Raw genomic sequence first — 26,370 nt, forward strand, 5'->3', positions numbered from 1 at the left:
ACAGATGCAGAGCAACACTGTGAAAAATGTGTGTGAAAACATTTTTATATATGAATGAGACATGATTAATTCATGTGGTCTCTTATGGATCTGAGATGACCCTGGGGTGCTCTTGGGGTTAGCTCACTACTTAGTCTTCTATACTGAACTCCCTGGATAGTGAGAGTGAGTGAGTGATTTCTGACAAAACCTTTGTCTGCAGATAGCTGATTGGTACATCTGGATCACCTGTGGAGCCCAGTGTTTTCCAGGGTATACAAGTCCTGGCTGCCAGCTAACCATTCTCTGCAGGCAGACCACATTTTGGGTTTGGCTATGTTGTCTTAGTTTAATCCATATGTTTAGTTCTGCACCTTACAACACCTGCACTCACGTATACCTTGATCATGCAGAGCACATATACCACTGGCCTGTCTCCCTTTTGTTGTAGCCACTTGAGTCAGGTCATGACAAATCTTACATGTGCATAAATCTTTACCATATCTATGACTTTAACTGACAAGGTAAAATAAAGTTGAACTGAAGGAAAGTCAGATAAACTGCACAGAAAATTGTAATAGAAATGCCTTTAAACAGCTTCTTCTGTCACTTACTCAGCACCTGAAGCTGGGCTCTGCTCTTTGTTTTCCCAGAGCTGAACTCCACCACTCCGTTCATGTCCGGGGAGGTTTGTCGGAGGGTCAGTCTGTGGACTGTGCCCATCTTCTCCAGGAGAACCTGAGGGCTTGGCTGTAAGGGCTCCCCGTTCAGACTCCACACAGGAGCTTTGAGTACAGGCACCGACACCTCACATTCGAAGCAGGCTTCATCGGGGGCCTTGACCTCAACGTCTTTCAGCTCTCTGACCATCAATAAAGACTGGGCTGAGACGGTGCACAGAGCACAGGGAAAACTGTGAGCATTTTTATAGAAACAGGTTTCCAGTAAGGTTCCCTGAAACATATTAATCAGAGTTATGACAAAAAGTGCACTGGAGTATATCTGAGAGCTGAGGAAGAAACTTTTGACTTTTAAAGAGTTAGATATCAAACCCAGTTTTGAGAAATCTTACATCAGCTGGTGAAAAGTTTTTGTGCATGTTTTGGTTGTTAGATTTTTCTTGTCCTTGTCTTTCCCTTTTGTGCTCTGCTGTTTTCCCCTTCCTCATGTGTTTTTTGGTCCCCAGTTTGTTCCTTGTTTCTGTATTGTGTGTGTGTGTGTGTGTGTGTGTGTGTGTGTGTGTGTGTGTGTGTGTGTGTGAGCTGGGGATGGCTTCCCTGGTTCCTGCTCAGTCTGCTACCTGTTTGCTCTTTCTGAACTTTTTGTAATCCTGTTGTTTTTGTGCTTCAGATTCATGCTCCTGCCACCTGCCACACTCAGCTCCTGCTTGGATTTTGTTTGCCTGCTCAGCTGTGTGGATTCCTGTCTGTAAGTCTATCTCTGCCATTATCCTGCTGGACTGTCTACAGCCCCGTGCCCTCAGCATCGTAACCAGCCCCCATTCCACACCATAAACTAAAAGTGCAATAAAAGACTTTTTTACACCACTACTCTGTGTTCTGCCTTAGGGTTCAGATAATACCAAAACCTTACAGACATGCCTATTAAAAACAACCAAGTGATTTGATTTTCATTTTAAAAAAGGCTATAAAAATTGAAATACAAGGTGCTTTTGTTGTTTCATTTTCATTTCTTATAGGAAAAAGCAAAGGGAAACAGAAAAAAGACTCTTATTGTGAGACAAGTGATGCAGAGCTCTGCCTGTATGAGTTAGAAGATGAAGATCAAACCATTTATCAAATTTCACTCATCCCTTTTTGACTGTGAAAAAGAAACACGCTTTGTATTTTAATTTTTGTATTTAAAAATGAATATCACACAATCAAATTGCCAAAAAATACACGAAAATGTGGTAGATCCCCCGTTAACTTGTTCAGTTAACCTAATTTGCCTTTTGGATGAATAAAGTCTAATCTTAACCCCAAGGATATTTTGCTGTTGTTTAATCTCTTTATTTATATTGAGGATAGTTTAGACAGAAATACTATGATCTGGTTTGTGAATGGCATATTCTGAGCTACATTTTATTACAAAATGACACATTTAACAGCCAGGGTTGAAGATCTATGAGATAAGTGTGTCAATAGAATCGATATTGTGACGACAAAATCACCATGGCTGCTGCTCTCAGTGAACAACTGCTGTTTAAAGCCACTTTTAAAGGATGCAAAGGATGTTGCAAATGGCTGCTTCAAATCTAAACAAGTCAAGAGTGAAATAAAAAAAAAGCCGACATGTATGAAATGCCAGTAGGTTTTGTGTAAATCCCCCACTACCATGCCATCCCGAAAGAAGAAATTACATGTGGTAGTTTTGTTTTCCCAGTAGATGGAGCTATGAGGTTTGGTATTATGTATCCTTCACTTCCTCTATGGCACTAGCATGAGAGAGCAGCCTCATACTGTTGTCAGTGTTACCTATTTGTTATTTAATATTTAATTTATGTGTTTCTGTGAAAAAGGAGGCCAAGACAAATCTAGTTCTGGGATTTGTCACTGCTACCTATACTTGGTATGGTACTATCAATACCAAACATAGACCAACAACAAGACCAGTAGTTCAGTATATGCTGTGCATATCCACCCCATAACATTATCCCAGTAACAAATAGCTTCACTTTTTGTTGTCAGACAGGTATTTATTGTCAGATTAGATTTCTTCTGCACTGGACTGACTGGTAAACAATAAACTAATGCAAAAAGACAAATGAAAAGGTTTGGCTGTAAACTACACAGTGCTGATAATTAATCGAAAACTCCCTTACCCTCCACTGTCAGTTTTGCAGAACATGTGTGCTCTCCAACCTGGACACTGTATGTGCCCTCATCATCTAGCGCCACCTGCTGGATGACCAGTTTGCGATAACAGCCTTCACTGCATATCTCGAAGCGCTCCGAGGGCAGGATGACATTGCAGCCTTTGTACCAGCGGATACTACATCTGGAGTTAGACACTGTGCAGTCTAGGATAACACGGGTCTTCTCAAGGGCGGTCTTATCCTGTAGAGGTTTTACAATGTTGACAGGAATCTCTGGAAAGGGAGAAATGCAGTTTAAAATCGAGGACATACTTGACAGAAGAAATCAAGCCGTTTAGTCACACAAATCAACACACTTTTTAGTATATTTGAACCTTTTTAATATGACCAGAACCACAAACATTGTATTTAGTGTAAATCAAAAATCCTGTGAAAAAGATCACACTAAACTAGCTCACTGTGGTGCTTGGATTACAAGCAGTAATGCTCTATAATTTGGCCCTAATAAATCAATAGGTATATACATATATTTTATTGGACAAGCATGTATACACTACATACAAACGTATACATACTTTAAAACATCTAACAGCATGTTTACATTATTATAATAGGCTACCTTCCACCTCCAGGTAAGCGACAGATTCAACATGTCTGGCAACAAACTTGATTTCTCCAGAGTCCTCTGCTCGCACATTGCACATAAGAAGAAAATGTTTGGTCCCTGAAATAAGAACAAAATTGATGACAATGATAAATAATAAACCAGATACTAATTGGCTTAATTCTACTGGCTAAAGAATATGCAATTCCACCCACTTTATTTTTTCATTTCTGTTTACAGGATATTATTTACATTAGCCTCTTTAGCTCCTGTCTTGTTACAGTATTAAAAAGCCTGACATCATCACAATGAATTGCATTATTGATTCATGAATATGATTTTTAAGCTGACCTTCCTGGCGGATCTTGATGGTGCTGGTGGGTTGTATCCTCTCCCCATTTCTGAGCCATTCTCCTGGCACATCCTCCACTGAGATCTCGCACACAAACACGGCATTCTGATCTTCCTGGATGTCCAGATCCTCAAGGCCCTGCAGGATCAATAGCTCACGCTCTGCAGAAAGAATTAACATTTAAAAAATATTTAAGATTTCAGCGGGGACCTCTCAACAATATCAAACTGAAAAAGTAAAAAGAGAGAGTGAAAAAAACATTGAAGACAATTTCAAACCTTATTTTTGTCAGAACAGGAAGTCTTTGCTATGGTTTCCTATCCCCTTTTTAAAACATGGTAAATGTATAGAAATGTTGCATTTTCTACACTTTTAGTCTACAACTATGGCTATATTATGGCCTAACCGATAAAGTTATACAATAGATATTAGACAATGTCCTCTGATGTCTGATGTCTCAATTATCCAGGTCATAGTTGTAGGTACCTGAAGACGTTTCACCTCTCACGTCCTCTGATGTATACCCACTGTCATTATGTCTATACTGGAAATCCTCAGCAGACGGCAGTGTTGTGCTGTATTTGCAAGGCTGAAAGCCCGGTTCATAGACAGAATAATCTCCTACTGTAATACAAAGGGAACTTAATATATGAACTGCATTCACAATGTTTTTTTTTTTTTACCATAACAATAAAATTATATATACTGTATATATACCGTCATTGGTAAATATTGCTACCAGTGTAGGCCGTATAGCAATAGCTAGGTAATAATGATCCTAATGTGCTTAAATGTGTCTACATCTAAAAAGTATTCAAATAAACTTGTATTGTACTTAAACCCTCTTTAGAATATGCATCATGACTTTAAAACCTCGCACACCCACACAGGTGTTTTCCATTAAGTCTAATTAAGTCTAATTTGTCCCACCCAATCAGGTGTAACACAGCTAACAGGTGAGAGTGAGTGATGTCAATCAAGTTTAGTCTCTACCATGTGGCAACCTGCAGAGCAACTCTAAGTGCTAAAAACTGCAGTTTTGCTTGAGTCTTACGCCAAAAACGAGTAAATCCCCACGGACTCACGTAATAATGTCCAACTTTACAACAGAAATAAACATGTTTACAGCCTGGCATAAAAAAAACGTGTTTGGTCTCTATAGCTTATTTCCTCCTTCATGACAAGGGGGGGTGTTTATAACTCACCCGTTCACAAACCGACATTCACCGAAGTCTCAGCTCCACACACGCCACCTCTTTGCTCATTTTTCGATTAGCTGGGAGTTTGGGGGAATCACTGCAAAGATTTTGACGGTGGAGCAATCGCTCCTTAGAAACCTATGGGTGACGTCACGGAGGCTAGAGCTACAGCCACAATCAGCCACAACTGTTATCACCTGTGCGGGTGAGGAGTGGTGGTGTAGCAACCATGCTAGGCTAATTTTGGGATTCTGTTGGCTCTGCTCTCAAGCTAGCTTGGTGCAATAGCCTTATTATATTTTAACTTTAATGATGCCTGGGTGGTGAAAGTTAATTGTTTGCTAAACGTAAACACTAGCTAGCTTAGTTAATATCCTAGGAAAGTCAATAAAGTCCTCAATATTGAAGAGAATCAGCAGCTAACATAAGTGGCTAAGGGCAGCTAACATGAACAAAGGTTGCAGTGCTTATCTGGCATTGTGAATGTGTGGTAAGTCCTTTTTTTCTTTGTTTTTGTGTACATGTTTACAGTCCTTGCTAAACATTCTACCAATTATTTCCAAGTTAACTATACACACAGACACACACACACACACACACACACACTGCAATGGACATGTTGACATTATGTGAATAATACTGTTTGACTTACTTTGGCAATGTTTAGTGTACCTCAGTTATACCCTACCACTTTCAAATTATGGTTGTAACAAGTCCTAAAAGTGGTTTACCAAAGCCTAAAAGTATTTAATAACTATTTCATTTTTTTTCTTTGACATACTGCCTGTCATAGACATTTTTACAGCGGACTGATTGAAGTGCAGGTGGCTAGTAACATTAACCACTCTGTTCAAGTGACACCGTGAGCTGTCATGCAGAATACACACAAAGATTGAATATGTTATTTTATTAATTAGGCTATACCTGTGTTTTTTCTGCTGTGAAAAAGCTGCTGCCGTCTGTACATAAGTTGACCTAGATGTTGCTGCACATTCAGTTCAGCTCTGGTAGAATGTAGTTATTTGAATTATTTTTTCCTTTAAAACAGCATCACAATATCGCAGTGTCCACCCAGACTGTGTGGCACAAGGTGTGCAGTAGCTGTATCTCGAGTGAATGTCAGTTCTTAAGTATTTTTTTTCTCTGTTGTTGATTTCTCAGTTTAATTAGTTTATTAAAGGATTAAAGGAAAGGAAGCGTTAGTTTACCATTAAAGAAATGTGCATCTGAATAGATACAACCTAGTGCTGATTCTAATTTTTGATCACTAGCCAGGTGCAGTGTTGATTAGCTTGAATAATTCTGTGCTGTGTCATTTGTATAAAAGAACCCATAGCTAATCATAGTACTGACTTTTATACATAAAAAAATACTTACAGTCAATGTAGAGAGAGACAAGAAACACCAGGGAGAGAGTTGTTGGGCTACCAGGGGACCTCATTTTAGACCGCTGATACAACTTAATTACTTTCAGTCATGTATACTTAGTTAATGCCAATACTGCTTTTCAGCCTTGGCTTAAGGTACTCTTTCAGTCAGCCCGTATTTGTATCACACCACTTTGAAACTTGTGGCACTTTGTGGAAATTCATCATCATATTACTGATTTCACAGTCGAGCCTGTTAGTAGTACTTTGACAGGAAAACATCTGGTTGGAAATGTTTACTGATATGTAAGAGCCAATAAAGCTTTGGCAGGTACATTTGTCTTAGCTTAGTCATGTCGACCTGGACAGATCGACTATGAGGAGGTTAATGTGGCATGACCACCGCTTCTTGGGTAACAACTGAGACAAGACTGTTCTGGAAAGAAGGGTCTATTAGACCAGTAGGCTATTAGGTTGTTTTGTTTGTGTATCTCTATGAAAGGGTGGTGTTGAATGTATAAAAGAGATGATTTCTGTATTAGAGTATATGTCACTTACACATGTACTAGGTGTTGTATGTAACTACAGCCTCCATGCATGGTAACAGAGCAGTAAAGGAGTATTTCTACAATCTCACTCTGCTTGTTATTTCCTTTTTACATAACAGAGGATTTCCCTGGCACCTTTTCTGTAATTTATAGTATTTAGACGACAGACTTTACCGTAGACCTCCACAGTGCAGGATGTAATAGCATCTCCAGCATCGCAGGTATACGTGCCAGAGTCACTGACATGACATTTCATGATCTGAAGAAACCGTTTTCTCCCCATTCCATAAATCCGCAAGTCCTTCCCTGGCTTCACCTCAACCTCATTCTGAAAAGGATGAAAAAAAAAAAAAAAAGTATTTTAATTTTTCTCTAGTGCAATTAATCCAAACAACTCCAAGTGGATGTGATGCATTGTACACTTCAGTCAATTATAGTTCTTTATTGTTCCACATTGATCAACATAAAGTTGGCAGAAGACAACCCAGTAAAAGTTTGTTTTACTTTAGGCTTGAACTCAAAATTTGGTATAGAATTTTATCTTTGGTGATTATGACTGCAATGCTGTGTCCACAAAGATCTTCGCTGTTTGGATGGTGTGTAAGTTTGTTATTGGGTAGTGTCCATCTTTGTTGTTTAGAATGAAAAAGAAAAATCCAACACTTGCCTTAATCCATTTTACATTGACATTGTGTCTCGACAGCTCACACTCAATAGAGATTACTGCTCCTTCAGAGAATTTCTGGTCCTCCAGTTTTCTGAAAATAGTCACTGGGGGCTCTGGTGGTGAGAAAGCATGCTTAGTTAAGAAACCAAAACCATATTTAAATTTCTCAATTGCATTGCTACACAAAATCAGTAGCTAAAGGATAGGGTCGCAATTTTTAAAGTCTGTCTTCAAACAAAAGTCAGGTGGCAGTGTGAACAGTGAAACAGCTTTCATTTGTTGTAATCATTCCTTCCCTTCTAACATGCTTTGAATGGAAGAGATTGTACAACAAAATCCACAGTCCTTGTTCCATGTTAAAATTAGGGTAGACCGATCTGGCCAAAAGCTCACATGAAAATTTTTTTGGTTAGCATTGCAATCAACAATCTGAATTGTGACTATCTGCATTTTAATGACATGATCTGCATGATATTTCTAAAAAAGTAGATCATATGTCAAAGTAAGATTGTCCATGATATAAGATCATCAGATCGCCCATCCTTAATTAAACTATATTCCAAGGTTTATGTGAAGTTAATATCAGGCTTCAGCAATGTGAGTAAGACAAAAGTACAGAATTCCCCCATTTTTGTTACTGTTCCTCCACTGCAGCTCATGAGGGAAACGGTGTGATGAAATGCAAAGAGGGTATGCTGTACTAAAAAGACCATAACCTGATTTGTCTTAGTTTTTTTTTTTTTTCTTAAGATGAACCTGAACAAAAATGTGAACCTATCTTTTAAGTTAAGTTTTCATCCAACTGTCATCCTCAGCATTTCAGCCCCTAGCTCAAAGGGATGATGCACACTGAGTGAATGGGCATGGAGCGGATTATTTTACAGCATGAGGTTAAACTAGCACCTGACAGAAGAGACAGAACAGAGCTACCACTTTTCATTGGGTCATGCTAGGCTATTTTGTGTTTGCAACATGAGACCAGATAAAGACAACAGTAGCAGAGCCGTCATTCCATTATCATGCCTCCACTGGCTGGCATTTGGTCTAGTAGTCTGAGTGGACCACTTTAGCTACCAGTCTGAGGTCATAACAAAATTGGTACAGTAAAATGTTGTTTTGGTAGTACTGCAGTATACTGTACATAGTTTGTCAGCTGTGAACTAAAACGTGCAGATAATGAATTATTTGGAAGCATTAAGTTGACCCAGTATATTACTTAATAGAGCTTGTTAATTGGCCTTATAATAAGCAGAATTATCTTAAAATTACTTTTTTTTTTTTTAACTTAATGACTTACCCTTCACAACAAGCCTTGCAGACGTCTTCAGATTCTCTACACTGAATGTAAAGGTGCCAGTGTCTTCTACTGATAGATTAGAGATGGTGAGGCTGTGAACTTGTCCTTTGGCACTCATACGGAAGTGGTTTGTCGGCTTAAGCTGGATTCCGTTTCTCATCCAAGTGCCTGGCACATTGGGATGTGAGAGCTCCACTTCAAAGGAGGCCGTTTCTCTCTCTGTGGTTTTAATGTCAGTCAATCCCCTCTTGATTGTGATTTTTCGAGCTGTAAAGGAAGATGCAGTTAAGTTATCCAACAGCAGATTTTGAGGGTGTTACTTTTATGTTCGTAGTACAAGTACGTTTAGCCATCTACTTTTTGTGTACTTTTGTGTTAGTACTTTTCCATATTATGATTAAATGAAAATAAATCATAGTTATGAAATCAAAGGTTCAAAGCTTATGTCTGAAAGATTGGCCCCAGTAAAATTCATTTGTATTCCACTTTAACACTGAGCACACATGGTGTCCATTTTCTGTTACAGAATAGGCTTGGAGTCTGTTCTGTGCACAGCAGTCTGCAGTTAAACAGTACAAGCTGGCACATACTGACCAGACGATATTTTAGTCATTTGAGTACTGGGCTTTATACAAAAGCCAGCTTTGAAATTGCCAACATTTTTCACTTATTCTAACACAGACAAGCATTCCCTGTGGAAAAAAGGAGTGTTTATTTTGGAGACCTGATGACAACAACCTTAGTTTTGAAGGCCAGGGTGTAAATTTAGATGCAATGAGAGGAGATCCAAATTCATAGGAGGTGCCAACAGCAGCCCGAAGTCCTGACTTTCCCCTTCCCACCCACACTAGTGTTGAAAGAACAGCCTTTAATTCACCCACTGGCCTGTGGGTCATAGGACTAAGAAATATAAGACGCATGCACAAAGAAAAACAATCATAAGTACGTCTTAATCACTACAAGATGCTGGTTTTATAGTGTCTCAAGTTTGCTACTTACATGAAATTTAAGTGGTGCTTTTTGTTAGGAAATGGGTACTTTATAGTCCTTGAAAAATAGTGTCATAACTTGTTATTTATCAAACACTTCCTTTAAACTGTAATCTGACATAGGTGATGAAATCCACTCAGGAATTTATTGATCTTTTGTCAATACAGAAACCCTGGTTTTGTGTGTCAGCTTGGGCTGTAAGGCTATCACCTGTTGGGTGCCATCGTGTTCCAGTACAAGTGCAATCCTGGTCTTCTAGTCACTCAAATTACTCTTACTCAGTTAATTGAGCTTTGCTTCACAAGAAGCACTGATTGAGGGTGTGCAAGAGGTGGAGCTGCCGGCAACGGCAGTAAACAAACAAGAACAGAGCATAGTGAGAACACGTGCACACTCACGTTCCACTGTTAGCTGGGCTTGCGTGCGGTCATGGAGTGTTTCACAGCTGTAGGTGCCCCGGTCAGACACGGCCAGTTTGTGTATGGTGAGACTGTGTTTTCGGCCCTTGTTTTTCAGGGTATACTTAGCCTCAGGGTGGATCAGAACCCCTTGCCTCATCCACTGCACCTCTCCTGAATCCAGACTCACCTCCACCTCTAGAATTGCCTCACTGTACTCTTCAGCAGAAACTGGTGTCATTTTCTTGGTGAACATCACCTGTTGCTCTGAAAATGAATATAGGGAATTTCTAGATAGCAGCATCTATCATGTCACCGCTTTATATACTTTTATATGATCAAATTGTATGTTTGTGTTCCTTGCATAAAAATACTCCCAGCCACACCCAGACAGAGCGAAATACAATACAGAGCAAAGAAATTCAGCAAAGTTATGATGCAAGTTCAGGCAAAGACACCAAGCAAAAAGCTCTGAGGAGCCTTGCCCCCTGCAGTGTCACATATGCCAAAACCACTGAGCCACTTGTCTCTGTCAGTTACCAGAGGAATTCTAACAGGAGAAGCTGCTAAGCGCTAGCTGTCAAAGACGCCTTGAACAATTTCAAGTTGTCTGAAAGGGTCACTATTTATCATATATGCTTGTGTGACACTAAAGGTACACATGCATTTAAACTTTCTTACTTTTATGTTTATGTTCACTTCAGTATTGCTGAAAATAGCTCAGTTAAAAATAAGGCGATAACTACCAGAGAGATAAGAGGTTTGCTGAACTATTGTTAAATGTTGTAACTTCTATGATTCATCTAGACAAATATATATAATTATAGTGTTAATGGATGGGGCAAGAACTCACCTTGAACCTGTAGTTCTGCTTCTGATACCAACCCCTCTGCATCAGCTGTCACTCTGCCGCTATCTGAAACCGTGCAGTTGTGGATGCAGAGCATGTGGCATAGTCCATTGCTTGAAATGACAGTCCGCTCATTCAGAGCTACTTGCTTGCCATTTAAGTGCCACGCCAACTGAGTGTCCACTGGTGAAACCACACACTTAAATACTGCATCTTCTCCTTCACGGACTGTGATGTTACGAAGCTCTGCTATGAACTCAACAACACGGGGAGCTGAAGGCAAAGCATCCAGCTGAATTAGATTTGAAGCTTTCAATGTTAAGATAGCACACTGACCATTTTAAACCATTTTCTAATACATTATTTGTAAGATTTAAATGCACTTACTTTCTACAGTGACAGTAGCTGAGGTCCTGTCATCTGTGGATTCACAGGCATACTCTCCAGCATCTTCCTCAGCTATTTGGTGGATGGTGAAGTTTCGCTCTCGTCCTTGTGCCCTTATGGTGTGTCGACGGCTTGGAGAGATCTCCTGGCCATCCTTTAGCCACTGTACATCTCCTTTGGGCTTGCTGATCTCGCATCGTAGTGTAAGGCTGCTGCCCTTCAGAGACACAGTATTCTCCAGTGGTTTGGTAAATTTCACCTTCATTTCTAATAAGAAGATTAAGAAATATTACACCAGAGAGATGTTAACTTTGTGGCGGTTAGGATCAAGTAAATGTTTACTGTGGAATAAAGGTCACATTTTGATTAGGAGTGCCAAATTCTTACCTTTAACTAAAAGACTGAAATACATCTCATCTGTGTTTACGTCACAAACATATTCTCCAGAATCTGACAGCTGCAGGGGATTAATGGTGAGCTTGTGGGTATTACCCTCACTCGAAATGTGAATGTTGTCCTCGTTCAATAGTTGGCCATCTTTCAGCCACCGGACATTAGCTCTTTCACGGCTCACAATGGCACACAGCGTGACACTCTCATTTTCATAGGCTGTGATGTTATTACTTGCTTTTTTATTCACAAACTTGGCCGCTGGCTCTGAGAAAAATGAGATTTACAAAGAAGTTGCCTTTGAATTCCATTTGCATACATGAAACATTTAGTTCATCAAACAAAAACATGTTTCACTTTAATCTTACCTTGCACCTCAACAATTGTTATTAATTTGTCATCGATGGCGTCACAAATGTATTCTCCAGAGTCTGAGGGCTGAAGCCCAGAGAGAACGAGCTTTCTCATAACATCATGGCTGTCAATTTTTATACGTGTATCTGGTTTCAGTATCTCGCCATTCCATAACCACTGAACAGTGGCATTTGGCCGAGACACTTCACACTCCAAAATAAGGTCATCTCCTGCTACCAGAATATGATGCTCTGGGTGACCTGAGTTTCCAATGATCTGCACTGGAGGCTCTGAGCATAAACAACACAGTACCAGTTATCAGTTAGTTAGTGTCTTCAATCCTTAGTCGAGGAAAGACGGATAACATTTGAATTGCTTAATAAGATGATTACCTTTGACAGTGATGTAGAAGACCATCTTATCATCTCCTGCATCACAAGTGTACTCTCCAGAATCTTGGAGCCCAGCATTTAGGACAACCAGTGATCGGAAAACACCTTGCTCCTCACTACAGTATCGCTCCGTGTCACCAATAAGCTGATTATCTTTATACCAATTCACTGAAACACTGGGTCTTGAGAGTTCACACACAAGAATAATGTCATCTGACACTAAGAACAGCTTTTCTGTTTTTGCGTTGGATTTTCCAAGAATTTTTACAGGCAACTCTGAAAATGAACAAGAAGAGAATTTCTATTTTTATAGAATTAATATTTTTTTCATTCTATATTACAGAGCCCCAAAGTTCCAAAAGATAATAAAAAAAAAAAAAAAAAAAAAAATTGTGCCCCAGAAACTATCCAGTTGCAAAGACGGAAGAGTTATTCCAACTAATCTGATTTTTGCCTCTGATTGGCTTCTTTTAGAATTGCAAGTGCCCCTGAGGCTGATGGATATTGTAATATTTTAGTGAAACAATACATGCATCATACCAATATTAGGGAGTAAAATTCTGATATCAATATATCGGCCAATACACATATATACTGTGTGTGTGTGTGTGTGTGTATATGTATATATATATATATTTATTTATTTATATATATATATATATATTATATATATATATATATATATATATATATATTTATTTATATATATATATATATATAAACTTGTTAAAAGGATATGTAATAAAAGCAGGAATTTTACAGTTTAACAATAAACTTTATTGTCCAAAATGACATCAGTGCAATGAAACGGTAATCTTCACTTGGAATTAAATAAAATAACTATAAATAAAAACATTAGAATAAATATGTATTTATGTTATATGTATATATTTAACAAAGGGTCAAATGCACATAAAATGCTGCCTATAAAACCTGATTTGACTCGAGCATTTCCACTGCATTATTGCTTCTTAATAAAAGTATTCATGTCAGCGCCTTTTGGAGAATATATGTGCCGATACCAATATATCTGTGATAGGCCAAAATCGGCTGATAAAATTGTCTGACCGATATATTGGTCAGGCTCTACAATGCATGATTTCTCAGAAACGAAACTGATATAATTAAAACTGGTTGCAATAACATAAACCTAAACTATGAAGTCGGATTGTTTTTCCCCATTCTTTATTCCCATTTCAGTTTTTTCTTTATCTGATATTGCTAATGGTACAAAAGCAGAGGATGCCCATGGATAATTAAAAACCCTGTAGTTTCATGTTATGACCACCAGATTTAGTTATTTAAATTTTGTCTCTAAGAAATCATGTTTGGTCTAAATACCTCAACTACGGGGCATTGTTATGAAGAAGCAAGTAAGATGTGCGAATCAATTTCAAAATGTATCTTTTGTGACTTTGAGGGCTTTATAGCATAGCCTTTCAAAAACATATCTGGTTTTTGAGTAATACCTTGAAGTACAATAACATACCTTGCACGTTCACATGGAAATCCATCACATCGTCTTTTGCATCACAGACATATTGCCCAGCATCCTCCACTGTTAGACAGTGAATGGTTAATTGACGCATAACACCATCTTCAAGGACGGTGATATTTCTGGAGTCTTCTACTTCTTCCCCATTTTTCTTCCAGGTGACTTCGGCATTTGATCTTGAAACTTCACAGTCTAGAACCACAGTCTCCCCAGCCACTTTCTCTACTCTACTTGCAGTCTTCCTTGGGCGTAAGAAGCGAACAGGAGGCTCTAAGTATTCATAAGAATTTGTGTTAGAAATGGATAAACACAGACACAGCAACCCATTAGTTGACCTATAGTCTCCCCATTCTTTAGTATTTCTTACCTGCTATGTTTACAAAGAACGTCATGGAATCGTCTGCTGTATCGCATACATATTCTGCTGAATCTTTGACAGTAGTTTCGGGTATAATAAGTCTTCTGTAGACACCATCCACCTCCAGAATAAGGTTGTCATTCTCCTCCACTTCGAGTCCATCTCGATACCAGCGCACCACTGCATTGGGCCGTGAGATCTCACAGCTCAGTACCATCCTCTCAGAAGTTTGCTGGCACAGTTCCATTTGTGACTGGCTTGGGGATACAATTCGCACTGGAGGTTCTGGAAATGGACATTTTGACATATAGCATATACAGTATAACACCTGCAGCAATGTCTTTAGATTCATCTTTGATTCTCGAGGAATCAATAAACCACTAACACTGACAATGTTAACGACATCAGTATGCTTCAGATGTGTTCAGTTTGTGATCAAACTCCGTCCCCCCACAACTTTCCAGTGTTAGAATTGGAGAGCTGAATTTGAAAATATTTGTAACCTTCGGAAACTGACAATCCAACAAGCATGCCCACTGTACATAGCAATTGGCCAGGTATGTGGATCGAAGAAAGTAGAAGAATTTGATCTTTGAAGTCATAACTCAAGCTCCCTTTTTTCACTTTTCATTACCTTTTTGAGTTTACAACTGAGTGCAGTTGCCTTTAAGAGTAGATTGTCCAAAAGTGTGTACCATTTATACAATTAATGTTTTCCTTTAGACACATTGAGATGACACTTCGCACTAACCTGTTTGTTGGATCATACTGATCCCTTATGATCTACACAATGTGCTTTTTGCTGTTACGCTACTGAGACAAATATACATATGTATGTATATAGTATTAGGGGTCTTACCTGTAATACTAAGGTGAAAGAATATTGAATCATCAGCTGTATCACAGACATATTCTCCGGAATCTTCGACTCCACTAGAAAGGATTTTCAGTCGTCGATAAGGACCCTCAATCTTGAGCTTGATGTTCTCGCTCTCTTGCAGCTTTTGGCCATCTTTGTACCAGCTGACAACACCATTGGGACGAGACAACTCACAGCTAAGAATAATTTCATCAGGGACGTGGCGGTCAAGGTGGACATCCTCTTTAGGGTAGATTATCATCACTGGAGGTTCTTTGGAGGAAGAAAAAATGAAATTGAAATGTGATCTGAACATTAGTCTTCACAATCAAGGTAAATTTAAGTACATTTTTATACATTTTTTATGAAATGTATTACCTCGTATTGTAACCTTGAAGATTAAAATGTTGTCTCCTGCACGGCATGTGTATGTCCCTGTGTTGGACAGTTGGGCTGAATGTATAGTCAAATTTCTTTTGGTGTCCTCTGCTTGCATTGTAATGTTATTGCTTGGTTGCATTTCAGTTCCATCTTTGTACCACTGGACAAGACCATCAGTCCTCGATACTTCGCATGACAGAACAAGCTGTTCTTTTTCCACAACACTCTTGAAAAGGTCCTCCTCCGGGATATCAGCAAATGTTACCGGTGGTGCTACACAAAACGGTACACAAAAGAAGTAAGTTGTTGCTTGAAAGTCGAATTTATGGTTTATGCGCATGCACTCAGTAGCTGTAAAGACAGGTTTTCACAGCTTAGACATGCTGATCTCAAGCCTTGCTATATCTAGATGACAACTCCTCATAGACATCATAATCATCTATGGCTGTTAATCCACTTTTGAAACAAACTGAAAAAGTTAATTAAAGCAGTGCACTGATGTAATGCAACCATGGATGTGTGTGTGTGGTGGTGGGGGGGGGGGGGCAGCAAACTCATCAAAATACATGCCATTTCTTTATGTCTATCTTAAATATGGAAAAGCTATGATGGATATGATGATTGGCCTTGTTTTTAGATATTAGAGGTCATGAAGGTGTATAAGACTCTACAGTGACATCTTGCCAAGAAAAAGCTAAGCATATCACCTTTCACCTCCACATAGATATCGCTGAAATCTGAATCATCATCATCATCATCATCATCATCATCATCAGTTTTACAACTGTACACCCCAGAGTATGAAGATGTGGCCGACTTCATGACCAGTGTCCTCTTATTGCCCTCTGAATCGATTTTTATTCCCGATTTTGGCAAGATTATTCCATCCTCATAGCAGCAGGTCTGGCTTGCCAGGTCTGAGATCTCACAATGAAGTTTGATCACGCTGCCTGCTTCAACAGACTTGTTCCTCTCAGCCTCTGGAACAGCTGAGAATCAAACCGGTGCTATAGGAATTTCAATTCATTGAACAGTAACCAGATAGTAATCAGATTTGCTATGCTATACTATGTAACGTACATGGATTTACAGGCTAAAGGCTGTAAAATCTGATATTTGGCTCCAGATTGAACAGATGGTTCAAGAGTTGTTTGGTTTGTGCCTACAGAGGTTGACAGTGAGATCACTCAGTTACTTTAACATTGCTAGTTAGTAGGCTCATATACAATCAGTGAGACAGTATCATGGAACATGAATCATTCTAATTTCAAATGACTGGTTTTAACTTTGTTCAAGTTCACTTGGCAGCATGTAAATGGCAAAACATGGTTTATTTTGTTTGCTTTCTGTTTATCTGCAGGTTTGTCTGTTTGTTTATAAATTTTTGGTTAATACAGAGCATGTAGATCAATAATGGCCTTTCAGAAAAGTAGGTCTGCAGCATCTACAATTCATCCTTCAGAGGTCTCACCAGAGTCACACAGTGAAAAGCACAACAGTCTGCGCTGCATACTGGATTAAGTGGCAGAGTTTGACATGGTCAGAAACTGGGAGTAATGTGGGCACAACTACTTCCATAACTGCTGGACTTGGCTGAAAAAGCTGTAAACACAACACTGACATAGTATTACCCCTTAAAGCTGTTGCAAACATTTTGCCTAAGTACACATCCAGCAGACAGAGCAAATGTAGCATTCATTTAGAGTTGTATTTGTGTCCTTTTTATACAAAACTCGAGTCCAATATTCACCCTCTTTTTACTCCTGTTCTGGTCTGCACTAACTCCTGAAGTAAATATCTGGCACTTTAGATGCTAAATGCTTCGGTATGTTCACCACCTAGACGCTAACTTTGACTGTCTGTTTTTCACTGTTGGCAGGTAGTGTACTGTCTACTTATCTGAGCTTTTTGGCTCAAAACAGTTCCCTGCTACGGAAACCATAAAACCAAGCTGAAAAAACACTAAAACATCACGTCAGATGATAATTATCTGTGGTTGGTTCCAACAAGTGACACCTTTCACAAATTTGATCCATTGTCAATATACAAATATTAAGAAGTTTTAAGCCTGAAAGGGCCTTTTTAAGTATTTTCTTCCTAGGGCGAGAATGACATTGAGCTGCATATCACTGCTGGTACATAATAATTATTCATTTTCAATAATCTTTGATCCCTTATGTATTTATCCATGCTCAAATTTAAACTTTCAAAACATTAAATTGTCTATAATGGTCTATATGTCCACCAGAATCATAAAATGTACATAATTAAGTATTAGTACACATTATCTTAGAATATTGTAACATAAAATTTTGGAAGCCTGAGTTGTTCTAGTAGCCAAGCATTCATTGAAAGACGTTAGTGAGTCTGACAAAGCTCAAAATACTTAGATCACCTGCAACATCCACCTTGAATTCTATATGGTCATCTGCAGCCTCACAGCTGTACACCCCAGAGTGTGTGACTTCTGCTGATTGAATAACTAGTGCTCTCAGATTTTCTTTTGTCTGGATTTCGTATTCACTCTTTGGAGGTAGATGTTCTCCATCCTTGTGCCAATAGACCTGGGCAGTTGGCTCTGAGACTTCACACTGCAGCTTAATTGGGCAGCCTGCCTCAACAAATTTGTTTCTTGCAACCTCTGGAAGTGCTGAAAACCTCACAGGAGTAGCTGGGGGATATCATAAGAGTAATGCAGAGCACTGCTGTTAAGCTGTCAGAATGTCATTAAACAAGTAGTGCTATGCACATGAAACATTTTGTTTAGCTCTGTTTTCATAGTGTTACAAAAATACTATACTTTCTTTAAGAGTAATTGTGCAAAGAAGTGTACAGTTAAGGGTAATTAAGTACATGCTAAAATGTTTAGCTCACATTAGAAGCTCATTCATTCAGACTGAATACAAGAAAATCACCTTCGACGTCCACATGGAATGTCACAACATCCTCAGCGAGGCTACAGCTGTAGAGGCCAGCGTCAGAGACCTTGGCCGAATGAATCATTAATTTTCTGAAGCTGCCATCCCTTTTCATATCGAGGCCTGTTTTGCAAAAAAGCTCCACCCCATCTTTAAACCAGGAAACCTGGGCAACAGGGTCTGAGACCTCACACTGGAGAATAATTGGACAACCAATTGCAATCGTCTTGTTTCTTTCTGACAGGGGGACTGGCATGATCTGTGGCGATCGGCCTAAGAGAAGGAAATAACAAAGGTTTTGTACAAGAGGTCACTAACATTGGACAGAGCACATGGCCCTGCCAGTAATACCACGTTCTGATGAACATTCAAAACTACCATAGAATAAGATGGAGGTGGTATGTATGCTAAGAATATAGTAAGGATAGAAATAAATCACCTTTTACGTCCACTTTGAATGTGACGGTGTCATCTGACGTTGAACATTCATAGGTGCCACCATGTATGTTTTCAGATGAACAGATGAGTAGTTTCCTTGTTAGACCATCTGACTGTATCTCCACATTGTTTTGTGGCAGGAGTTTCATTCCATCCTTGTACCAGTCCACATGAGCAGAAGCATCATGACAGAGTTCACAGCTGAGGACAATGGGAGTGCCTTCTTGAACGGATTTGTTCCTGTCAGTCTCCTGAAGCTCTGAGAACTTCACAGGTAGTGCTATAAGTTTCAGATGTTACAAAAAGAGTATCTTAATAAGCTTCATAAACGTAATTTCTTGAAGTAATTAAATATCCAAACTACTGTATATTCCGTTACAAAGATTTCAAGATAGAAACTGAAATTAACCAAAGCACACAGAGGGCAAAACTCTTTCAGAACGAAACACATTTGACAAAACAACATAAATACAACAAATGACATCACAAAGACTACAAGTAAAACATACATTATTCAAAAGCGCAAGAATCAAGAGTTATCCACAATAATTGTGCACTGACATAAAAAGCACAGACAAAAATAAATGGGTAAGACACAAACAAGAAAGTTACAGTGTTTGTTTATGGCAGTGGTTCCCAACCTTTTCCAACTCACGGCCCACTTCTCAATAATGTTGGTGGCCCACATCCGACCCCATTACAATATGGATGCGAAATAATACGTTCTCAAAGCACTTTTAATTTTAAATAATGGTCAAACATTCAGGATTGAACTGAAAGCAGGGGGAACATGTAGCAAACTCAATTTTTCCCTTTACAGCGGAGAGGTCACTTGTTGATTCACCATCTTTTGACTATTTCCTTTTAATTTTTCCTGTTGCTAACCAGCTATCCATTTTAATACACCTCAGTTTTTCTCATGATTGTAATCTTAAGCGCACAATCAGGCTGAGATAGAAAACAAATATACCAAGTGGTCTGGCCAGTGACAACATAAAAGTTCCTGGTACACTGTAAGTACACTGGTAAATCTTAGAGTTAGGAACGGAGTTTTTAAACATGTTTAATGTTTTTAAAGATCATTTGATTTTAAAACATTTAAAAACATTTACATTTTTTTTATAGTTAAATTTTTTTGTCATGGGCAGCATGGTGCTGCAGTGGTTAGCAATGTCACCTCACATTGAGAAGGTTAGAAGGTTCAGAGAACCCGACGCCTGGGGCCTTTCTGTTTGGAGTTTGCATGTTCTCCTTGTGCCTGCGTGGGTTCTCTCCAGGGGCTCCGGCTTGCTCCCACAGACCAAAAGACATGCGGGTTAGGTTAATTGGTGACTCTAAATTGCCCATAGGTGTGAATGTGCATGTGAGTTGTTGTATATCTGTATATGTCAGCCTTGTGATAGACTGGCGACCTGTCCAGGGTGTACCCTGCCCTTGCCCAATGTCAGCTGGGATTGGCTCCAGTCCCCCCGCAACCCTATAAGGAAAAGTGGTATAGCTATATGGATGGATTCTTTTACCAAAACTGTACTGTTTTGCAAGCGATTTGTCAGCCCACTTGCAATACCTTTGTGGCCCATCAGTGGGCTGTGGCCTACAGGTTGGGAACCACTGGTTTATGGTAAAGGAGCAGTATTCAGTTAGTGTCTTTAATGAAAAAGAAATAAATGCTAGCTTTCTTAAGTTATTGGACATGCATAAAAAGAAGCTGCATTTTGAAGCTGAATGTTTACTAACATGTTTGGAGAGGAGACATCCTATATTATTTATGTTAACCTTTGTCAAAAACTTTTATTCTTTAACTGACATGACACGACATGCAATGACAAGCTAAAGTTGCACATTGAAATGTACTTAAATTTTGCCTTTGTTTTAGTGATTTATTCATCAACTTGCAGAAATCATTATTGTTGTTGTTGTTGTTATTGTTGTTATTGTTATGATTATTATTATTATTATTATTATTATTATTATTATTAGAGGAAATCTGTAGCTTTTGGATTTTTAGAAAAGGAGAGGACCAAGTTTGGGAAGTAGAAAAATTATGTTAGGTAATGAGACTAGCGTGACTTAATCAGCATAACTGCTATTTGGTTAGTTGGCAGTGAAAGCACCACAGAGTTTCTAAGCGTCACCTTTTACTTCCACAGCAAACTGGATGTCATCATCCTTTGACTCACAACGGTATATGCCAGTGTGAGCCTCCTCTGCTGATGGGACAACTAGACTCCTCAAATTTCCCTCTGACTGGATGTCTACTCCGCTCTGAGGTAGGAGCTTTGTTCCATCCTTGTACCAACTGACTTGTCCAGTGGCATCTGACAGCTCACATTGTAGAGCAATAGGACAGCCCGCCATGACTGTCTTTTTCTGGTCCGCCTCATGTATAGCTGAGAACTTCAGAGGTGGAGCTACAGGATTGGATGTAAAATAGAATTGGTCAATAAAATGTACTGTAATTAACCAAATTAAGCAAAGCACAATCCTGAAACTAAAGCCTCCAGCTTTCAACCCTGTCTCTTAGGAATTACTTTTAAAAGTAGTGACTGACAGGAACATGTGTATGAAGTCGCTGAACTTTTTTCCCTAACCTTAACCAAGTGCTGTGAGTGCTAAAACATAACTAATGAAATGCTGTAGTCACGGCAAGAAACAACTGATGTTTTGGCGGAAAACAAATACATTGTCTGAACATTTTACCAATAACTTAAGTATCAAATTGCAAATTAAGAACATATTATGTTAATAGAAAATGTAACCTAGGCACAATTACATTTCCTACAAACCATATTTGTTGTTGCAGTTTAGTTGTATAGAAACATAAATTCTATGAGACAGGGCTGCAGTGTCACATTCAACCATAAAAAATATAAATAAAAGTATTTTATCCTACCTAACAGCTTTCATTCATTATTTAGGCTACAGCAAAAGGTGTGGCTTTAAATTTATATTTTGTACAGTACAACACTGAAAACCTAGTAGATCATTAATTCATTCATGTGAGTCCCATAAGTAAAGTTTTATCTACAGTTTTTTTTTTGTTGTCTTTTGTAGTAAATCAAAATTTTTGTACGACACATTTGGTGATAGCTTATGAGTCTGTAGGATGATTAGGCCCAGATAGTTTTCTGCCTAAGGCAGAAGGTTAGAAAGTTGGAGACACTCCAATGACCAGTCATCTAACTTGGTCAAGCACAAAATGAATGGGACTAATGAAATCCAGGCCACCTGTCATATCCCATTCTACTTTTCTACTCTGTTGGTTTGACTGTGAAAGAAGTTAGGGTCAAAATATCAGACTGTGCCACAACTACTTGCTTCCACACTGTGTTCTGGACACTAATCACCCTCAACGGTTGCCATCTTGACTATGTAGTGGAAGGGGAGAGACCACCAATGTATTAGGCGACATGGAAATTAGGCTGTCAGAGTCTGCGCCAAAGGCAGCTTAATTTCCATTTTGCATGAAATCACAGGAGAGTGAAACATTCACTTTTAAGTCACAAGTGAAAAGCAGCTGGTTGAAATTTTGGTGGGCGACAGTCACGGTCACATGATGTAATCATCTTTTCGGGTAAGTGCCGAATGGCAGTGTTTGATTAGAGACAACACTACCCTGTCTGAATTTGTGCGCTACGCCAGTGAGTGTATATAGTATACACAGTGTACTACATGTCAGTGTACTTACAGAAGCATGCAAATTGAGAAAGCAAAGGTTTTACCATGCCAAAGTGATTAGCTAAATGTAGACTGTCATTACATTAGTGGGTAGGTTTCAGTTGGGAACTTGCTGTGTCTAAGGGTTTATTGATTTAGAGGCAGAATGAAACTAGAGCCAAGGTTCTGCCATATTTTACCTACTCTCAAGCAGCCACTTTAGCAGCTTTTTGCTATGTTATTGTTACTACAATACTCACACACTGTGATTTTGGTGTGTGCAAAGAGTACAGTAATGCAGCTCACAGCTGAGCTCTCTTACTCTGTCATGTGATAACTTACAATAACTTGACATCATCCAAATAGTGGTAAAGAGACCAGGTGAATATTTTATGTTTTTCAACTCTACGGCAACATCCTAATCTTTGTTTTGTCTCTTTAAACTATAAACTTGTCTACCTTGATTCTTTTCATCCAAGGTAATACTATTACAACTTACTATCAGCAAACAAAAACATTTGGATGCACTTTACCCTCACTAAAATCGATTTGCAGAACAGATGGAAACAACTTTTGTCACCTTTAACATCCACATGAAACTGCATTGCATCATCTGTTGTCTTGCAGCTGTAAATCCCTGCATGAGACACCATCGCTGACTGGAAAACCAGTGTTCTTATGGAACCCTCTGCCACCATGTCTTGCCCAGCTGCTTCATGTAGTTTTATTCCATCCTTGTACCAAGTAACTTGAACATTAGGATCTGATATCTCACATCGTAGTACTATGGGTTCACCAACTTCAATGGACTTGTTCCTTTCAGCCTCACAAAGTGTTGTGATTGTCACAGGTGGAGCTGGGGAAGTTTGAGGTAACACCAGGAGAAAATTGCATCACTATGACTGAGTACAACAAAAAATTATGCTTTCAAACAACAGAAGAGCAAAATCTCAAATCAAGATTAGTCATGCCAATAAATCTGAAGAGTTAAAATAAGGCATTATAAAAGATTGTCTTCATGTTATATTAGTAATCTAACAAGAGGTATCTTTGGTTAGATTTGAGAAAACTAGGCATTCGAGTTAGGATTTTAAGCTAATGTATTTACTCTTTCCCCTATTTGTAATATTCCTCACAGACCACTCAAGCTCAAAGGTTTATTAAACTAGGTTTAGTATGAACAAAATCAAATAAATTGTCAAAATGTCAAGGATTGCGAAAAGCAATCTCTTCATTTTACACAATGTCAACATTGTGCCCGTCCATTTTTTGTTTGATAATGCTAACCATTTAAATCACCTTCAACAGCCACCTTATTTGCAGTGACACTGTCACTCCAGTGACTGTCACATGTCCTTGATAGATAGATCTCTTCTGATTGGACCGTAGATGCCTGCTTGATATAGTAAGGCTCTGCACACTGAGTAGATGATCTTTGCCCAGAGTTAACTGTGCTGTCTACTTGGTCTTCTGTGGCCTCCATGGTGTGATGACATTTTGCTTGGACTGCTGTGGCCTGCATGGACTGAGACAGCACTTCTGACTGGTTAGGCACTGCCTGTCCTGTGTGATAGAGGCCATCCATTCTGGAATATGCAAGCTGTCCTAAGTTGTAATGCTCCCCTGGTTGGACAGTTTCTGCCTCTTTAGAATTATACAAGTCCAATGATTGAGGAGATGTAGTGTCGGGGAAATCACTGAGCTTCTCTGACTGGACTGGACTTGATGTCTGTAGGGGTCTGTTTGACCCCTCTAACTGGTCAGCTGCAGTCCATAAGGAGTTACAGGGCCCCTCTGAATTGACAGATTCAGTTTGTGAGCAATCAAGAAGCTTCTCTGACAGGGCAGCTGGCATCTGTTTGGACCTACAGAGCTCCTCTGATTGGACAATTGAAGTCTGTAAGGATTTAAAAGGCTCATCTGACTGTGCAATTGTGGTATGTAAGGATGTGAAGGGCTCCTGTGATTGGGTAGTTCCAGTCTGCAAGGATTTAAAGGGCCTTTCTGACTGGACAGTTGCAATATGTAAGGATGTAAAGGGCTTCTCTGACTGGACAGTTGTGGTATGTAAGGATGTAAAGGGTTCTTCTGATTGGACAGTTATGGTATGTGAGGCTGTAAACGGCTCTTCTGACAGGACAGTTGTCGTATGTAAGGATGTAAAGGGCTCCTCTGATTGGACAGCTGTGGTATGTTGTGATGCAAAGGGCTCCTCTAGCTGCCTAGGTGTAGTTTTTGTGGAGTTACAGAGCCTTTCTGAGTTCACTGTTGAAATCTGTAAGTGGTTAGTAAGGTGTTCTGACTGGGCAGTTGAAGTCTGCAGGGGGCTCCCTAGCTCTGACTGGAAAGTTGCTAACTGTATTGAGCTATGTAGCTCCTCTGATTCAACAGTTGTAGTTTGTAAACGATTACAAAACTCATCTGTCTGGACAGCTGTCTGCAGGGAATTATCAAACTCTTCAGATGGACCCTCTGCATGCTGTACATAGTAAATTAATTCCTCACCTTGTGATTCTGTGGACTGTTTAGTGTAATGGTGTGTGTTAGGTTTGATTATTGTTGGCTTGGCAGAGTTACAGTAAACTGGAGGTTGTCCGTTTATTGTTCGTTGATTGTCGCAGAGCTCCTTTGGCTGTTTAGTTGTAATCCCATCTGTTGTATATTCATATGTTGACTGAGAAGGTGGCATAGGTCCAGAATGATCTTCATTATCAGTATCTCCTCTCTTGCCACCAAAGATGCCAGAATTGCATTTTGAGGAAATGCAGATAACTTCAACAGGATAAGCCTCTTCGGTGGACTTGTTCTTCTCTTGGTCAGAAGAGAGCCTTGGCGATGTAGCTATAAGCATTGTGATGTACACAGAGAAAGGTTTTCAGTGGTTGATGGTGTCAATACTTCTTCTCATAACAGAATTTTACATCAGTGTGGGTTAGCATGGAGTTATGGGATAATCCATTGCAAAGACAAACAAGAAAGTCGACCAGGCTTGGTCTGAGATTGAGGTCCTATATTTCCCCTTTCAACTGACTCCTTATCATGCCATCAATCTCTCTACCAACACCTTAAAAACCTATAAAGTACGTTAATTTTCTTCTCTTTGATAAGAGTTCGTTGTCATTGCAACGGGGAGAGGTTCGGGGCAGCAATGTGAATGAGAGGATCTGGTGATGAATAAGACATAAGATGGACTTAAAGAGTTGTAAGCTGCTTGTTACAAGCAAAGATGGCCATTAAAATGAAGAATGAATTGACAAACACAACATATACGTTAGTATGAGGAGCAGCTACTCAGCTACTAAACACCCACATATTTCATTAAGAGCCAAAAACTGCAGGAAATGACATGAGAATTGGGATGACAACGTCACAAAAAGCAATTGTAAGAAAAGAAAATACAGATGCCGTAGATGATTGAGATAACAATAAAATACACCACTATTGTTAGTGGCATTTATGTGCTGGGTTAACATGGATGACTGATGTTTAAATATATCAAATCACCTTTGACATCCACAGTGTATTGGGCAGATGCATCAGCTATCTCATCAATCTCATCACCATAGTGACAGTGCTCTGCTGTTTGGACAAAGCCAAAGAGAAAACAATGAGCTGCGTGATAGCTTCATGTATGTGACTAAATTCTTGATTCTTAATTGTGCAGGTACATTG

General features: G+C 39.2%; 1 protein-coding gene and 1 long non-coding RNA gene across 9 annotated transcripts in view; one reads left to right on the forward strand and one right to left on the reverse strand.

The window, feature by feature from the left end:
- Positions 1-26,370, reverse strand: part of LOC130177308 (obscurin-like protein 1) — a 38,288-nt gene that overhangs the window by 2,476 nt on the left and 9,442 nt on the right. For 3 of the 8 annotated variants that reach the window (XM_056388910.1, XM_056388913.1, XM_056388911.1), the window contains 23 exons: positions 26,203-26,277; positions 23,279-23,554; positions 21,177-21,452; positions 19,043-19,321; positions 18,601-18,876; positions 18,081-18,356; positions 15,683-15,958; positions 15,305-15,577; positions 14,455-14,730; positions 14,082-14,357; positions 12,593-12,868; positions 12,215-12,490; positions 11,844-12,113; positions 11,457-11,723; positions 11,073-11,342; positions 10,220-10,486; positions 8,832-9,098; positions 7,535-7,647; positions 7,042-7,195; positions 3,753-3,914; positions 3,417-3,521; positions 2,804-3,070; positions 594-863 (listed from right to left, as the gene is read on the reverse strand). In XM_056388910.1, the coding sequence (XP_056244885.1) occupies positions 594-863; positions 2,804-3,070; positions 3,417-3,521; positions 3,753-3,914; positions 7,042-7,195; positions 7,535-7,647; positions 8,832-9,098; positions 10,220-10,486; positions 11,073-11,342; positions 11,457-11,723; positions 11,844-12,113; positions 12,215-12,490; positions 12,593-12,868; positions 14,082-14,357; positions 14,455-14,730; positions 15,305-15,577; positions 15,683-15,958; positions 18,081-18,356; positions 18,601-18,876; positions 19,043-19,321; positions 21,177-21,452; positions 23,279-23,554; positions 26,203-26,277 (5,523 nt within the window). The remainder of the gene's footprint in view (positions 1-593; positions 864-2,803; positions 3,071-3,416; positions 3,522-3,752; positions 3,915-7,041; positions 7,196-7,534; positions 7,648-8,831; positions 9,099-10,219; positions 10,487-11,072; positions 11,343-11,456; positions 11,724-11,843; positions 12,114-12,214; positions 12,491-12,592; positions 12,869-14,081; positions 14,358-14,454; positions 14,731-15,304; positions 15,578-15,682; positions 15,959-18,080; positions 18,357-18,600; positions 18,877-19,042; positions 19,322-21,176; positions 21,453-23,278; positions 23,555-26,202; positions 26,278-26,370) is intronic. The other 5 variants (XM_056388915.1, XM_056388916.1, XM_056388912.1 and 2 more) reach the window with 4 other exon arrangements.
- On the forward strand, positions 15,549-18,073 carry LOC130177311 (uncharacterized). Its single transcript, XR_008828997.1, has 3 exons — positions 15,549-15,637; positions 15,830-15,983; positions 16,410-18,073. It is a non-coding gene; the product is annotated as an uncharacterized LOC130177311 (long non-coding RNA).

The sequence above is a fragment of the Seriola aureovittata genome, chromosome 11 (assembly GCF_021018895.1).
Source record: "Seriola aureovittata isolate HTS-2021-v1 ecotype China chromosome 11, ASM2101889v1, whole genome shotgun sequence".
NCBI classification, from domain to species: Eukaryota; Metazoa; Chordata; class Actinopteri; order Carangiformes; family Carangidae; genus Seriola; species Seriola aureovittata.